This window comes from Vulpes vulpes, chromosome 6 (genome assembly GCF_048418805.1).
Source record: "Vulpes vulpes isolate BD-2025 chromosome 6, VulVul3, whole genome shotgun sequence".
NCBI classification, from domain to species: domain Eukaryota; kingdom Metazoa; phylum Chordata; class Mammalia; order Carnivora; family Canidae; genus Vulpes; species Vulpes vulpes.
Window position 1 is genome coordinate 64,455,666 of NC_132785.1, and position 17,113 is coordinate 64,472,778.

General features: G+C 44.7%; 1 protein-coding gene and 1 non-coding gene across 5 annotated transcripts; one reads left to right on the top strand and one right to left on the bottom strand.

The window, feature by feature from the left end:
* Nucleotides 1-1,308: 1,308 nt before the first annotated feature.
* PRMT5 (protein arginine methyltransferase 5) lies at nt 1,309-12,018 on the bottom strand. 4 transcript variants are annotated; one of them, XM_026007508.2, is made up of 17 exons: nt 10,895-12,018; nt 10,105-10,223; nt 9,709-9,794; nt 9,411-9,545; nt 8,719-8,831; nt 8,502-8,551; nt 7,091-7,254; nt 6,040-6,201; nt 5,792-5,869; nt 5,641-5,699; nt 5,439-5,561; nt 5,175-5,350; nt 4,355-4,464; nt 3,956-4,049; nt 3,662-3,778; nt 3,386-3,450; nt 1,309-1,863 (listed from the first exon to the last, which is right to left on the bottom strand). In XM_026007508.2, exons 1-17 carry the CDS (start codon nt 11,002-11,004, stop codon nt 1,711-1,713), a joined length of 1,914 nt encoding a protein of 637 aa, XP_025863293.1. In that variant the 5' UTR covers nt 11,005-12,018; the 3' UTR covers nt 1,309-1,710. The 4 variants fall into 4 exon arrangements, with proteins under 4 accessions (XP_025863293.1, XP_025863294.1, XP_025863296.1 ...); XM_026007509.2 differs by having other exon boundaries at nt 10,809-11,131; XM_072761195.1 differs by lacking the exon at nt 1,309-1,863 and adding an exon at nt 2,508-2,656 and having other exon boundaries at nt 10,895-11,131.
* Nucleotides 11,360-11,432, top strand: TRNAR-ACG (transfer RNA arginine (anticodon ACG)). Its single transcript has one exon. It is a non-coding gene; the product is annotated as a tRNA-Arg (tRNA).
* Nucleotides 12,019-17,113: the final 5,095 nt, after the last annotated feature.

The window sequence follows — 17,113 nt, forward strand, 5'->3', positions numbered from 1 at the left end:
CGGCCGCCCATCGCCCTCTCATTGGTTAGATGACTTGCGGAAGGCGGAGAAGGCGGGCAAAGAACCAGCAAGGACCCTGCGGCCTCCCTCCCGGGCTCCAGGTGTCGAGGAGGTACGGTGGACTTCTTTGCTACTCTCTACTCTTGATTTCCCAAAAGGGTCCCGTGTCGTACTCATCCGCGACAGCCTCGCGGAGAGCACTTGCATTTGTTTCACGCCGCCCGGAAGGATGTCGGGCTGGACTTTCCCCTTCTGAGCGTGCTGGCCACGCAGCCCTCCCAACTATCTCCTCTTACCCTCTGTGCTTGGACCCGGGAAAACACAAGTGTTGTCACGTTTGTCTAATTTCACACTGTCTTGTGGTTATTGCCTGGTCCCACAGCTACACACTTCCCAATTTTTAGTGTATGTGCTGCCGAAGCGAGCACAGCTACACACTTCGCACTGCAAAAGTAAACCTGGAAGTTTCTCAGGTGACTCCTTGGGTACAGCAATACTCAGCCCTCTAACCAGAAAGAGAAGGAACTGATGTCCACTCTCACGTTCCAAGGGGATCCAGAATCCTCACACTTTAGTTGCCCAATATATTAGCTGACAAAAACATAGCTGTTAGGATCCCTGGGTGGCACAGTGGTTTGGCGCCTGCCTTTGGCCCAGGGCGCGATCCTGGAGACCCGGGATCGAATCCCACATCGGGCTCCCGGTGCATGGGGCCTGCTTCTTCCTCCGCCTGTGTCTCTGCCTCTCTCCTCTCTCTGTGACTATCATAAATAAAAAAAAAAAATTAAAAAAAAAAAAAACATAGCTGGTTAGATCATTGAGAGAGCCACAGAGAGGATCTGTGTTCCAGTCTTGATTTGAATATTATATATCTTTGTGTCAGTTTCAGATTCCTCCTGTATAAAATGGAGAATTGGCACTCTTACAACTTCAAACTCTAACCTTGTGACTTTATTCAAATAAAATAGGTGGCTTCTTGTTGGAGGTGCCTGAATGGCTTCCAGTTTTCCTCCCAAGAGGTAGCTGGCAGTGCAGCAGCTCAGGAAAGTGGAAGGGAAGCTGGCTTCACTCACTACTCCCATCTTTCTCCACAAGGGCCATCTTTTCTCCCCAGAGAAAAGCCTAATCACAGATTTTAATGGACCTCTTTGCAGCTGGTCCCAAAGACCTACACCCAAGAGTCCAAGAGTGGCCATTAAGCTTCCTATATACAGAACAAAGATCCTTTGGGTCTTGGATAAAAGCACAGATCTGAATATGCCTAGGTTTAAGTAAGGTGTGAGAAAGCAAAGGCACAGGGCAGCAGAGTTGGAGCAGGAAAAGGCTGATAACTTCACTTTATTTGTATTTCCTCCCACACAAAACCATCAAAACAGAAACAGAGATGGGCAGGGAAAGGGATGAAAATGTGTTTAATCCACATGTTCTCAGGGCTATTCCAGGGAGTACTTGAGGCTGAGTGCCTGCTGGAGTAACTTCAGATCCAGCACAAATTCCTCCCTCCCTGGCCTGAAGTCTTTACAGGTTGGTGGCCTGAGCCCTGCAATTAATTCTCATCCTTTGCCCACCTTGCTGTAAGGCAGGAAAGCAGACTGAAATGCTCCGCTCTGATAGGCAAGGGGAATCACAGCCCACAGATGTGCTGCACTCTCTGTGCTTCAGGAGCGGAACTTTAAGCTGATTCCAAGGCTCTGAACACTGTAGGCAGGGCTAGAGGCCAATGGTGTATGAGCGGCCTGTGGGGTTATGAATAGCAGAACAGACTGGTGCTGTCACAGCCCACTCATACCACACCTTCTTGGAATTGCTGCATCGCCAGAAACGCACACAGATGGTCTGGCCTTCACGTACTGTAATGGGCTGCTGCAAGAAGAAAGACAAGTTTAAGGTAGAACTAACGAACTGTATATGGCAATATACTACTGAGCTAAGCGTGGAGAGAAAAGGATAAAACCTGACATTCCAATCCTCATAAAGTTTATTTGAAGTCTTTCAGAATGAATAATCAGAACTTCACAATCAGACATTGAACAGAAAATCAAAAGTGTGATGAGGGCCATGAACATGCAGAGGATATGCACTACAAGAACACCTATGAGAGGGAACTCGAACCTAGTTCTGTTGGTCAGGGAAAGTTATCAGACGAGGAATGTTTAAGGGGACCAGGAAGATAAGTTAGCTGGGTGAAGAGATGAACAAAGAACTTTCCAGGCAAAGGAGAAAAGTGTGAAAACCTGAGGCAGGAAAGAAGACTGTATTAGAATCCTGATGAGTACTGAGTAATGTACAGATATGCTGAATTATTATGTTGTATACCTGAAACTAACAGAACACTGTTCGTTATAGTTCAATAAAAAAAAAAAAAAAAAAAAAAAAAAAAGAAGGTCCACAGGGGTGACACAATGTAATCAAGGAGATAGTAGCTGAAGAGACAAGCTAAAACTAGATCACACCGAGTCTTACAATATTAAATCTTTATCCTGAAGGCAGTAAGAAGTCACTGAAGGTTTTTTCCTTTTTTAAAGATTCATTTATTTGAGAGAGACACACAAGCTGGAAGGACAGGGAGAGGGAGAGAGAATTCCAAGTGACTCCATGCTTAGCACAGAACCCAACAGCAGCATTTGGCTCAATTTCAGGACCCTGAAATCCCAATCTGAGACAAAACCAAGAGTCAGACACTTAATTGACTGGACCACCCAGGAGCCCCAAAATCGTTGAAAGTTTTTTTTTTTTTTTTTTTTAATGATAGTCAGAGAGAGAGAGAGAGAGAGAGAGAGAGGGGCGCAGAGACATAGGCAGAGGGAGAAGCAGGCTCCATGCACCGGGAGCCCGATGTGGGATTCGATCCCGGGTCTCCAGGATCGCGCCCTGGGCCAAAGGCAGGCGCCAAACCGCTGCGCCACCCAGGGATCCCCGTTGAAAGGTTTTAAGCAGTACAGAATTATGATCAGATTAAAAGATGACTCTTGCTCAAGGTAGAGACTGGACAGAAGAATAGACAGAGGAAATGTGGGACAGCCAAGGAGAAAGGGAATAAAAACATCTCAACACCTGCAACAGATCCACGAGCATGTGGGAGCAGAACATGGGTCATAGTCAAGCATCATCCTGAGAGTAGGAAAGGGGCAGAACACCAATGGCAAAAGTGACACCTTAACCCACTGAGTCTGAAAGGTGATTCCTGGGACTCCTGGGTGGCTCAGAGGTTGAGCCGCTGCCTTTGGCCCAGGGCGTGATTCTGGAGTCCCAGGATCGAGTCTCGCATCGGGCTCCCTGCATGGAGCCTGCTTCTCCCTCTGCCTGTGTCTGCCTCTCTATGTCTCTCATAAATAAATAAATAAACAAACAAACAAAAATTTAAAAAAAAAAAGGTGATTCCTACCTTGATGGGGAAGAGGATGGGAAACCATGAGAACATCCCAGGAGAGTGAGTTTCTGGACGGATACCTGTGTGAAAAAAATAATGAAAAAAACTGAGGTCTCTGTGACTCTTCTTTTTGCCTGGATTGAGGGGAGTGTCTTCTGTGAACAGAGAAACAAGTAATCTAAGATCCACATTCACTGATTCCTAGGCTCCCTGTGACTCTAAATGAAACATCTACATAAGTTGCCCAGATAACATACTCATAGCATGCCATCCTCGGCCCCAGATACTCACTTAGGGTGATGTCCTGATAAAGCACAGTCTCAAAGTAGCCTGCAAAGCCATGTAGCACTGTATTCACCTCCACGGGAAACTCCAAGGTGCAGTAGCGGTTGTTGTCAATCATAGGATCTGTTAGGGAGGAGTTGTGTGGATGACAAGGGACTAGAAGCTCTAGACAACTTGGTAAAGCAAGAACAAGAACTAGCAAGGGCAGCTTAGAGAGAGTAGACCCAGGATCGCAAAAGAAGAAACCACAAAGTAAGCTTTCAGCCATCCAGTCAAGAGGACAGCCACACAGGAACCCACCTCTATTGGGATGGCTGAAGGTGAAACAGGGCTGGGGCGCAGACAACTGGTGGAAGTTGTGCAGCCGCACCACATAAGGCATCTCGAACTGGGCCTGTCCCAAGAGACGGAGCAAGAACTGAAGCAGATAGGCAAGACATCTACTCCCCCAGGTAAAGAAGCCTGGGCGTCCAGGACACAGAAAAGGATAAAAATAAAAATTTAAAAAAAATTTAAAAAAATAAAAAGAAAAGGATAAAAATATTTTCACTTCAGTCACTTTCCCACATCCCCATCTCTTCCTTCACCTCTTCATTTTCTCCAGTGGAAGCAAACAGTTGATGCTAATATAGAAAAAAAAAAAAAAAAAAAAAGAGGACTAAAAAGAAAAGAGCTCTCCAGAAGAGAGTGGCTTTTTACCTCAGGGTCTCGGTCCTTTTCTCGACAGGCTCTGACCTCATTGTATAACTTGGAGGAGGAGATGGGAGCCAGAAAGGAGGTGTACTCCCCAGGGATGCTCACACCATCATCTGCAGAGCAGGAGGATCATATAAGTCCCGAAGGGATGAAAATGGTATGTCTAACTGAAGGTTTAAAGCTCCCACATCAAATAGACCCAGGCAGGGGCACCTGGCTAGCTAAGTTGCTAAGCTGGTGAAATGTACAACTCTTGATCTCAGAGTCGTACATTCAAGCCCCATGTTGGGCATGAAGCCTACTTAAAATAAAAATTGAAAAGAAAAACAAAACAAAACAACCCCCAAAACAGACCCAGGTAGCTCAATGTTGTCACATTCCCAGGCCAACCTACTTCCAACCCCTGTCATGGGAGATTCTACTTCTAGGTTAACTTACAGAGACACACAAGATTAAAACTGGAAAAAAACCCTAAGATATTCTGATCTAATGGTTCTTCTGTGGGGTCTTAGAGCTCTTAGAGATCTGGATGAAAGCTAAGCCCAAGGTATGTATCATGTCAGTATAGGGAGTCCACAGATCTCAGACTAAGAATCTCTAATCTAGTCCATTCCTCTCATTTTTACAGTTGTAAAATTTTACAGAACGCTGAGGTTCAGAAAGATTATTGCATTTGCTAAAGGAACTGACCCCAAGTCCCACCCACCTTCCCCTAAACTTTGCCACCTCCTCCAAGGCTGCTGTACCCACACCCACACCCGCCACAGCCTTCCTAGCTGATAATCCATTCCCCTTAAGCTGGTACATCCCAGCCTGGAGGCACCTTTTAGGAAGTGTTGGGCTCCATCCAGGCACTCAGGTGACAGTTCATTGTCAGCGAAGGAGCCTAGAAGCTCACTGACGATGATGTCTGCCTTCTCTGGAGCCACCCATTCCCGCATGTCCGATGAGACTACTGTCACCTGGCTTCCCCATTCTTCAAATTGCCAGTTCTCTAGCCTAAAATAAAGATGATGCAAGTGAGGACACTAATAAAAAAAAAACTGGCACTGTTGATAAACTTCCCAACAAGAAGGTTGCTACTCACGTCACCACAGCATTTGGATTCTTCTCCACAGCATATAGCTTTATCCGCCGGTCAGCCTGCTTGGCTGCCCGCAGGGAAGCGTTCACCAGGGGACCCCGGCCTGCTCCCAGCACCATTAGCACCCTAAGAGAGAAAGGGGAAGGGTCAAGCTGACTTGGCAGATAAAGAAGTCATCACGCATATCTCTGGGAAGAGCACTCACTGGATATTGGTATCCTTCTCCTCATCTGGCACTCGATCTAACAGACATTTATAGATGGCCTGGGGAGGGAAGGAGAAAAGACCTTGTGGCTCCAATCCCACCTTCACCAAGGTCTTCCTGGCCCTGTACTTAACCTAGACCCACATTATACCTGCTGATACTGAGAATATTTGATAGGGTCCTTTTCAAACACTTCATAAGTCTGAGATTCCAGATTGTCCATCAGTGGCTGATGAAGGAGAGGAAAAAGGCAAAATTAGCCAGCCAGTTTCTGGCAGGGGCAAAGCACCAGCATACCAAAAACTTTCCCACTGCCTCCTGAGCTTTGATAGGATGTTAGGGCACCTACTGCCAAAGCCATTTCCCCTACAGCTCCCTCTCGCTGCACTGTAGACCGACCTGGAGTGGAGACTGCAGATAGTCTTCATAGCCCTTGGCAAAGAGTTCATAGGCATTGGGTGGAGGGCGGTTCTGGCTCAGGTATTCCAGGTACTGGAGATAAGAGCAGAACTCCTTCTCTGAGTGGTGGTTGGTGCCTGTGATGATGAACTGCACTTCCAACTGTGAGAGAGGTCAGACCATCAGACGCAGTTCTCGAACCAAGATTCTGGAATATTGTTATGGTTTATGGCCAAAGAACCCTAGCATAAAATAAGGCCTGGCCTAGCAGTCTTCCAGTTCAAAAATCCCTCCAGGTACCAACAAAATAGCATGACGCTTCAATAAACTCATAAAGCCCTCCTATGTCGTATAAGCTTCATCCTGGCTCAAACAGGCCCATGGATCCTCACTATAACATCTTTTTTTTTTTTTTTTTTTTAAGATTTAATTTATTTATTCATGAGAGACACAGAGAGAGTGAGAGGCAGAGACATAGGCAGATGGAGAAGCAGGTTCCTCACAGGGAGCCTGATGTGGGACTCGATCCCTGGACCTGGGATCACATCCTGAGCTGAAGGCAGACACTCAATCACTGAGCCACTCAGGCATCCCATCACTTTAACATCTTTTTTTTTTTTTTTTTAAGATTTTATTTATTTATTCATGAAAGACACAAAGAGAGAGAGAGGCATACAGAGAGAGAGGCAGAGACACAGGCAGAGGGAGAAGCAGGCTCCATGCAAGGAGCCCGATGCGGGACTTGATCTCCAGACCCCAGGATCATGCCCTGGGCGGAAGGCAGGCACTCAACCGCTGAGCCACCCAGGGATTCCCACTTTAACATCTTAAATGAAACCTGCAAACTTCTCATGAGATCTGGTTCCTTCTGAAATGTTTCTGGGACACCTACTGCCATTTGCCTCTTTTGTTCTCAAGACCTCCAACTTTGCTAAAATTGCTCTCCAGAAACCAGAGAGGAAAAGAATCAGGCCCACAGGAAAAAAAGCATCATACATATGTAAGGCAAGAGGATTAGCTGGAATACCTTTTGAACCCTTCTACCACCCACCTTGAGAAGCCGGAAGATCAGCCTCTGGTGCATCTTAGAAAGAACAGGAAACCCCTTCTTATTGGTCAGGAAAATGCTGGTGGGGAGAATGGCTGCTTTGATGGGCTCCCCAAGCCAACGATCAATGACATGATTAGATGGGAGGTCAGCCCCAATTTCAAGAGCTACACAAGGAAAAAGAAAGACCAGTTACCTACTGCTAGGCAAAAAGGCTTTCCTTGCTTTTTTTTTTTTTTAAATCTTTATTTTTTAATTTAATTTTATTAATTTATGATAGTCACACAGAGAGAGAGAGAGGCAGAGACACAGGCAGAGGGAGAAGCAGGCTCCATGCACCGGGAGCCCGACATGGGATTCGATCCCGGGTCCCCAGGATTGCGCCCTGGGCCAAAGGCAGGCGCCAAACCGCTGCGCCACCCAGGGATCCCTTTCCTTGCTTTTTTTGTGCAAGATCTGTTTACTCCCTAAGAGCAAGGCAGAATGAGGCAGAGAGAAAACTGCCCAGCAGCCAAGTATACATGAAACTCCTGATTCTTTTCTTTTTTAACTATATCCAGCTTTATTAAAGATACTTTTCAAAAGCAATCATAGTGTTTCAGGCAGGATGTGGGCAGATAATCCTAAACAGTATACAACAACTTTCAAACTCCCTTCTTCAATGGACTACTAAAATCAGAGAGCTACTATAAAACACAGTGTGATGCTCTGAATAGGCAAAGTTTCGAATGAGAGTTGATAGTTCACCTTTAGCATGCTATTGCTAACAACTTTTCACAAGCCAACCCTGACTTTCAGGAAATCAAATGGGAATGACAGAATTATCAATCTGAAGATTCACAAGCTAAAAAGGGAACTCTTGAAGGATGCCATCTCCATGGTGACACTGCAAAGTCCATATTGCCTGATATACTGGCAACCATGTTTTGGGGTCAGCTTCCAACAGGTTTCTGGGTTTAAGGGAGTCAAGTCTATGTTGAAGGTGGAGAGGAAGAAGAGGACGTAAAAAAGGAATTTTAGTTTTTCTAAGGCATCTATGCCAAAGTGCCTAATGTTTTGTCAATATCAAGGAATCCCTCCTCCTGGGAACCAAGAGGAAGTTTTTCAAAACTAGAAGGGTGCTCCCCGCCATCCCTCCCAGTATCAATCTAGCTTTGGAGATATTCTATTAGTGACATATGCCCTTGCCCCAAAACAACAATGAAGTGTTCTGTGTGCTAACAACATAGCTTTTTTAAAAAATAAAATTCTGCATATTTATAAAATTGATAAAGTAATATCTCAACTGTAAAGTCACCAGAAGTACACTGTCATCAAAAATGCACACACTTCATCTGGCATCTCTGAAACCCCTGATTCTTATTCACAGGAGGTCAGAGAAGGGAAACCTATCCCAGGACCCTTGTAGACTTACCCACTGCAATCCTCTTGCTATAGTCACACAAGGTCCTGAAGTTGTGCCACCTGTTCAGGGTAAAATACAGAAAAAAAAAAAAAAAAAAAAAACAGTCAAATACATATGCCCACCAATCGCCATAGCTGGAGAAGACCCCCCCCACACACAACAGGCTCTACCCTATACTTCCCCTCCCCGTACCCTTTGCCCTGTATGGCAGCAAAAGGAGACATACCACATCCATGTCTTCTCCTCTCCACTATACTCCTCTGTATGTGTACTTGGTGCATTCTCAATTATATCATCTCTCAGGTCCTCTGGAGCCACCAAGGGTACCCGCATCCAGAACTGCATGTGGACAAGTACCCTATTTAGAACTCTATTTTGAACTCATTAGGTCCAGAAAGCTTCCTTCAATTATCTTGATCCAGATTGCAAGTTAACCCTTTTATATGTTTTTCCCAAGTTCTGATTATATGTACATATAAACTTATCTTGTGTATATCCACATGTAAATATCTGCCCTGTCCTTTATTGCAGCCATAAGTTCCTTTTTTTTTTTTTTTTTAAGATTTATTTATTCAGAGAGAGCGAGAGAGAGGCAGAGACACAGGCAGAGGGAGAAGCAGGCTCCATGCAGGAAGCCTGACGTGGGACTCGATCCCGGGACTCCAGGATCACACCCCGGGCTTCAGGCGGTGCTAAACCGCTGCGCCACCAGGGCTGCCCGCAGCCATAAGTTTCTAGAAATAATTGTACATTCTATGTTTTCTAATCCTCTGCTTACCACTTTTAGATGGTGGTAGCCAGTACTGACATTTCATTTCTGCCAAGTGCACCGTTTACTGAATTGCTAGGAACAAGAAGGTACCTAGCACAGCTTGACTACCATAATATTCAGCAGGAAATGAAGCCCTCAAGCCATACCATGGACGAGTGGTGGCCAGTGTGGATGTGGTTGGTCAAAACCCTGGCCAAGTTTGTGTTATCTTCCTGATTTAGGGGCAACAGGAAAGCTGGAAGACCCAAATATGCCCCAAAATTCAGCTCCTGTAACATTGCCTGGAAATGGAGATCAAGAAGACATTAAGAGTTAGCAACCCAAATAGGTTTAATTGCATTATATTAGATTTACTAAGTTATGGGAGGAAAAAAACTGCTCTCTGCACCCAGCTAGGTTATGGACCTGATCTCTAGAAAGATCCAGTGGAGAAGTCAGTCTTACCGCCTCAGAGTTCCTGCGGATCTTCTCCACTTTTGAGTCTGGACGAATCCATGGAGAAAGCTTTCCCACAATTAGCGTATTCCAGTCTGCACTCCCCCCATCCAAGAAAGACAAAACTATATGAGGTTCAGCACTTTACTTGTTCAATTTCTAATTCTTAACAGGGAATAGAGAGTAGAGATGAGAAACAAAGACTTTTTCTATCACAGATGTGGGATAGCCTGATGCAGAATAGAGTAAGGCTTTTTAGCAGGTAAGCAAGGAGAAAACAAGAGTTATCTATGTCCCAGGACTAATCAATATATCCAAGTCAGGAAAGGAGGAGAATGAGGGCACTGTTAAAGCAGAAGTTGTTATTGCCGCTAATAATTAAGGGGCATATGGGATGGTCCCTACCCCTTCCTGACAGCAGTAGGTCTGATCGTGTCTGGGGGCCCGGCCGATTCTTAGCAGGTTCCTGAGTGAACTCCCTCTTGAAACGCGGGTGGAAGACAGGCATGCAGAGGAAATCAAACCTACAACCGCGACAGACCCAGAATCGTCATGTAAAGAGAGCAGCAGTGCCCAGAGATCCAAGCAACTGGATTAGGCTATCTCAATCCTGCACAACCCTTTCTGCTGCCATCAGTCACCCGACTGGACTGCTGAGTTCAGCCTGCCTTGGGGCATTTTACTTCCGCTGCACTGTGCCTCAGTTTCTCCCCAAAACACAAGCATGGAAAAGAAAAAAAAGATAAAAATCCACGCCAAGTGGCTTTTCTACTCTGTTGTCACCGGTTTTCCAAGACTGTCACATCCAGATTTGCCTCAGTACCGCCCATGCTTCCCTCCAAGGTTTCTCTTCTCTCCCTAGCCCCTAACACTCTCTCCCATTCTCAGACTATAATCCCGCTCTCCAGGGCCCTGGAGGTCTCTAGTCCTCTTTTTGAGTTTACCTGACAACTCCCCTGACTTTGGGGCTCAGTGGCCACACGCCCCAGCAAGTTTTTTTGTTTGTTTTTCTTTGTTTGTTTCACGCTCCAGGGCCTAAGGCTTCCCCATCCTCCCCCAAGGAGTAATGGTTTCTCCCGCCCTAATCTTACCCACTCCGACCCCCTCACCCCTGCCTTTCGGGGATGACTAGTCTGTCCCTCTTCGTCCCCGAGTTCGGAGCCTGCATTCCGCTTGCGGAGGTCTGGACCCTCACCCCTGCTTGGCCACAGCCCCCAAAGTGTCAGCTATTTCGGGCACGCAGTTCAGGTCCCTCCCGCTGGACACGCGGCTCCCACCGGCACCTCCGACCGCCATCGCCGCCATCTTTTCCCTCGCGCCGTCCACGCCGGGATTCCTTGATATTAGCAGCCAATCACAAAGCCAGAGAAAAGCCCCCGGAAGGCGGAATGAGTCGCCCTAACAACCAGAGCGTCTGCCACTGCTTCAGAGTGGGAGGCCGAGGGGTGGGGAGTGGCTCTTTCCGCCAATCCGCTGGCTGCACCCGTGACGTACGACGTGGCTCCGTAAGATCCGCCAATCGCGGGATCTAGTTTTCGACGAACTTCAATCTCCCATAATGCGCCTGTGTTCCTAGAACTCCGTAAGGGGACTACACGTCCCATGAAACCCTGCAGTGTGAGCTTGAACTATCATCACTGAGCCAAGGGCGCTTGTCTCTGGGCCAGTGGCGCAATGGATAACGCGTCTGACTACGGATCAGAAGATTCCAGGTTCGACTCCTGGCTGGCTCGAGTGAGATGGTTTCCTTATTGCACCTCACGCAACATGGCCTTAAACAACGTCTCTTAGGTCTCTCCCTTTCCTTACACTTTCGGAAGTTTGCTTCGTGACTTTTCAGACCTTCATTTTTCAAGTCTTATTTTGGTTGAGTTCTGCAGCCATCTTATGTCAGCTTTTCCTGTTACCTAATTCAGAGATGGTTCTTGGGTCACTGCACGGGGTCCATCTAAACTGAGAGAACTGAGTTAATGGCTGCTGCTCTTAAAAAGGGCTTTGTATGCACCTTAGCGTATTTACAAATAGATTATGACAACTAAGCCACTAATTCCTCCGGTTCTGTATCTCAGACACAAAAGGTACACACACACGCACGCACACAACATCATGGTGAGGAGTCTGAACTGCCCGGAGGAGGGCTGGGAAAATACCTACATTCTTGTAGAGGCGTGGAACGGAAGGAGAGGAATGAAGCAAGGAAAACACGGAGAGAAAGGGAATACCTGGAAGCAGGCAGCCCAGAGGTGTTGAGGGCCTGGCAGCGGGGATCGAAAGAGAACACATTACAGAAGGCCCGAAGAAAGCGGCATTGACAGAACTGAGGGACTGCGAGGCAGGGAGCCACAAGAAAGAGGAGTCTCGGTTCTGGCCTCTCTGTGAGTGAAACAAGAAAGAAAAGTGGGTTAAGGGAGAATCCGTTCGGTTTGCAAATGCTGAATTAATTGGACGCCCAGGGGGCGCTGTGTAATAGAGAGTTGGATGAACAGTGTTATGACCGGATGAGATTTGGAAATGGCCAGAAGAGAGGTAGCGACCTCGAAGTAAAGAGTGACCTAGACTGAATGAGATCATCCGGGCCTGTCAGGGACAAGGTCCTTGGAAACACGGAAACGGTGTGGATAGGATAAGAGCCCTGGGTGCAATGTAAGAGCTCCAGAAGGATGAAAGTCCAAAAAGCCAAACAACGAAGAAAATGCTTATGAAGCCTAATGGGGTTGTCTCATCTTAGTCTTCAGTTGATTTTTGCAGATATTACAACAACAACAACAACCATTGCTACTAGACTTTATTTCTTAAAACAGTTTTAGATTTACAGAAAAACTGCAGGTAGAATGCGGTGTTCCCATCTGCCTCCCCACAGGTTTCTCTGTTATTAACATCTTTTTTTTTTTTTTTAAGATTTTATGTATTTATTCATGAGAGACACAGAGAGGCAGAGACACAGGCAGAGGGAAGCAGGCTCCATGCAGGGAGCCCGACGTGGGACTCGATCGGACGTCTCCAGGATCATGCCCTGGGCTGACCGCGGTAAACTGCTGAGCCACCAGGGCTACCCTGTTATTAACATCTTAACATGTATGGTACATTTATTACAATTCATGGGCCAATATTGATACATTATTATTAATTAAAGTCTATAGTTTATTCAGAATTCCTTATTAATTACCTAATGTCCTCTTCCTGTTCCAAGATCCTATCCAGGATACCATATTACATATAGTTGCCATGTCTCCTAGGCTCCTCTGGGGTATTCAGTTTCTCAGTCGTTCCTTGTTTTTCATGGCCTTGCTAATTTTGAGAAGTACTGGTCAGGCATACTATAGAATGCCCATCTGTTCAAATTTGTCTGCTTGTTTTCTCATGATTGACTGGGATTATGGTTTTGGGGAGGGAGATAACAGAGGTAAAATGTCATTTTCATAACATCAACATATCCTATCAACATAATTTAAGACTATTGATGTTGACATTTCTCACCTGGCAAAAGTAGTGTTTATTAGGCTCCTCCATTATAAGATTACACTCTCCCCACCCCCTTCCATCCTATGCTCATTGGAAGGAAGTCACCATTTGTGTCCCACACTTAAGGAGTAGGGAGTTATGCTGACTTTCCTTTAGGTGGAGTGTCAACAACATTTATTTGGATTCCTCCCTGCAGGTCTTACGTGTAGGTAGTTGTCTACAGGAAGTGGGTCAGTGCTCTACCAACATTTTAAGTGGTAAAAAAGAGTCTTGAGGAGGTCTGCTTGTTCTCTGCCCCATCTGTGTCCAACCAAACTCTACATTCAGAGAGACTTATTAGATGTTGTTTCTTCTTCAGAAGCTAATTATCTGGGTTGTGGACCATCTGTGCTCCAGGCATCTTCCTCCTGATGTCAAGCTGGTGGCTGTTCGGTTGATTGTTAACTAACCCATCCATGGGTAAGAGGCAGAGAGGAAAATCTATGAAACAGTAATGTCAGTTTTGCTATTGATTAAAATGATTTTCAAAAGAAACTTGTGCAAAAAGAGCCTGGAATTTCTGACTGGTCTTAAAATAATTCCACATGGGCTGAATGTCATTTGTCTGTGATGTCTTTGTTTTGTCATTCAAAATGGCCTCAGCTCTATGGCAAGCATGATGCCATTTCCCAATAATTGTGTACCATATTGCTCCCTGCCTCTCCTACAGCATTTTCCTGTGACTTAAAAAAAACAGCAGATACTATGGATCTGCTTATATGAGCCAGAGAGAAGCAGAAATGAAGGAGTGAAAAAGAAATAGAGCCCTTGTGAAGGACTTGGCCCTAAGCATTAAGTCAAGAGTTGATGAAGTCTGTCTTCTGTTCTGCTTCCCTCTTCTCTGCCCTCCATGCTGAACTCTCATACACAGAAGCATGTAAGTCGCCTATGGGAGGTCTAATGGATGCAAGCCTTTGCTGAGATGAAAAGGTAGGGAGGTAGTAGGACAGAGGGACAAATACCCTGGGTGAGAAATTATGTTACTTTCTCCAACAGGAGCCAGTGACCAGCAGGCAGAGCATTGGACCTCCCACAGATAATTCTCCCCTGGCCCCTGCACACACACACACACACACACACACACACACACACACACACACGCCCCTCACATTCCTCACCTCCAGGCCCAGTTCTTTTACCTGATCCTGTTTCTGTGACCTTGTTGAGACACCTCCAGCCCATTGTAAACACTCCCTTCATCTCTGGTTCTCACTCCTCCCTCAGCACTTGCCTTCCTCCCCAGCACCCCTTCACTCACCTCTGTGCCTGCCAAGCCAGCTACTATCTTCACCACCAAAATAATGGCCCGTTTGACCCTCCTACTGCTCCAAATTGCTTCTGGACAATAAAGGCTGTCTTGCAGCTACAAAAGTGGCAGAGTTACTGAGGCAAAATAATCTGTGCCGATTTGCATTCTCTTCCTTGTCAGCTCTATTATACAGTGTTTATCTGTCAAAATGAATAGAAAGTAGAAACTGTTCTGGAACATAGGAAAAGATGGAAAACTACCCAATTTGTTTACGAAGCCAGAGTATATTCAATACCAAAACCTGTCAGAAATAGCATTCCCCTTCCCCCAAAAAAACCCTACAGACCAATCTCACAAATGTAAATGTAAAAATCCTAAAATATTTAAAGATGAACACGTAAAAGCCAGCAGTATACTAATATAATAATTACATACTGAAACCAATTAGGGTTTAATCTTGGGACTTAAGACAAGATTAGGTATTAGGAAATTTACTTACATAAAAGGTCGAAAATAAATCAAACAATAAAACATTTCATCATTTTTAACAGTCACCAAAGAGAACATGGCAAGTCAATTCTATTTGCTATAAACACTCCTAGTAGGGATTCCTGGGCAGCTCAGTGGCTTAGCAGTTGAGCTGTTGAGCATCTGCCTTTGGCTCAGGGTGTGATCCTGGGGCCTAGGGATCGAGTCCCATGTGGGGCTTCCTGCAGAGAGCCTGCTTCTCCTTCTGCCTATGTCTCTGTCTCTCATGAATAAATAAATAAAATCTTTAAAAAAACCTACACTCTTAATAGTATTAATATTCTTCATATATAAACACATGTACATATCAGTAATTTATGTAAAAACAAGTATGTCTAGTCTCATCACTGTGTTATATAATATTCTGAAAAATCAAATACAATAGGCTGGAAATCTTTAAAAGGGGTTGTAACTTTTGGAAAGAGAGACAAATTACTCACTGTTTGCAGATGATATAATTGTATACATAGAGAATCCATGAAAATCAATTTTAAAATGATGAGAATAAATAATGGAATTCAGAAAAGTCACTTGGTACAACACAAATATAGTACAAATCTGTAGCCTTTTAAATGCTGAGAATAACCAGACAGAAGAAATAAATAGTAAAAACATCCCAATAACATGATAACTAAGATCACAGACTATGGGGTGCCTGCGTGGCTCAGTCAATTAAGTATCTGCCTTCAACTCAGGTCATGACCCCAGGGTCCTGGGATAAAACCCCACATGGAGGCCTGCATTGGGCTCTCTCCTCTGAGGGGAACCTGCTTCTGCCTCTCCCTCTGCCTGTCACTCTCCCTACCCGTGCTTTCTCTCTCTCTGTCAAATAAATAAATAAAAATCTTAAAAAATAATAATAACTTGTAAAAAAGATTATGGACTGTGGAGCCAGATGGAAAGAGGTTAAAGTTCTGCTCATCCATTTATTAACTACATAAACATAACCTCTCTGGCCTCATATTCCTCATCCATAAAATGGGAATGTAAATAGTAGTTCTTATCTCATAAAGCTGTTAGGAGGATTAGTTAAGTTTAAATTAGTTAAAATAGTAAAGCATTGAGAACCTACCCTACACATAATAAGCCTTCAATACTGTGATTAGTTTTTTCCCCATTCAAAATGGTAATAATAACGTTGCATAAAATACTTAGCTGGAGGGATCCCTGGGTGGCGCAGCGGTTTGGCGCCTGCCTTTGGCCCAGGGCGCGATCCTGGAGACTCAGGATCGAATCCCACATCAGGCTCCCGGTGCATGGAGCCTGCTTCTCCCTCTGCCTGTGTCTCTGCCTCTCTCTCTCTCTCACTGTGTGCCTATCATAAATAAATAATAAAAAAAATAATAATAATAAAAAAAAATAAAAAAAAAATACTTAGCTGGAACCTTTGAAATGTGCGGAACCTATAAAAAAATTACAAAGTTTTGCCAAGAGATACAATGAAAGACAGGGGAAAAAATGAAGCGACAAGCCATGTTCTTAAAAAAAAAAAAAAAAGAATCTCATAAAGATGTCAATTCTCACCAAATTAATTTCTTGCTTTTACAACATTCAATCGCAACTCTAATGGAATCTTTTGTTACTTGATAAAATGATTCTACTGTTCATCTGTAATAAAAATCAGACAAGAATAGCAAGGAAAATTCAAAAAAAGGAGAGAAAGGAAAAGGAATTGACTCTGTGTTTTACCTTAAACCCTTTATGAAATAAGCAGCATATAAATAATGGGCCACAACGTGCAGTTGATGTAAGAATAGAGAGAACAAAAGGGCTGAGTCAGTAGCCCAGAAACAGACCAGTTGTTTGTGTATATGTTTGTGATTAAATATATGATTTCTTTTTAAAAATATTTTATTTATTTATTCAAGAAAGACATACAAAGAAAGGCAAAGACATAGGTAGAGGAAGAGGAAGGCTCCCTATGGGGAGCCCGATGTGAGACTCGATCCCAGGACCCCAAGATCATGCCCTGAGCCAAAAGCAGACACTCAAACACTGAGCCACCAAGGTCCCTATGTGATTTCATTTATAAGAATAAAACCAGCTAACACATAGTAAGCTCTTATTTTGTGACAGGTTCTATGAAAAACACTACATTCACAAGAACCCTGTGAGATAAGAGGTATTATTCTCTTG

What these genes read in the sequence shown, in the direction of transcription:
- PRMT5 (XM_026007508.2), bottom strand. Translation starts at nt 11,004, where the DNA reads ATGGCGGCGATGGCGGTCGGAGGTGCCGGTGGGAGCCGCGTGTCCAGC. An exon ending in TAGCAAGAGGATTGCAGTGG is followed by an intron (nt 7,255 to 8,501) that starts GTAAGTCTACAA and finishes TTCCTTGTGTAG; the next exon opens with CTCTTGAAATTGGGGCTGAC. An exon ending in AATATTCTCAGTATCAGCAG is followed by an intron (nt 5,700 to 5,791) that starts GTATAATGTGGG and finishes TTCCCTCCCCAG; the next exon opens with GCCATCTATAAATGTCTGTT.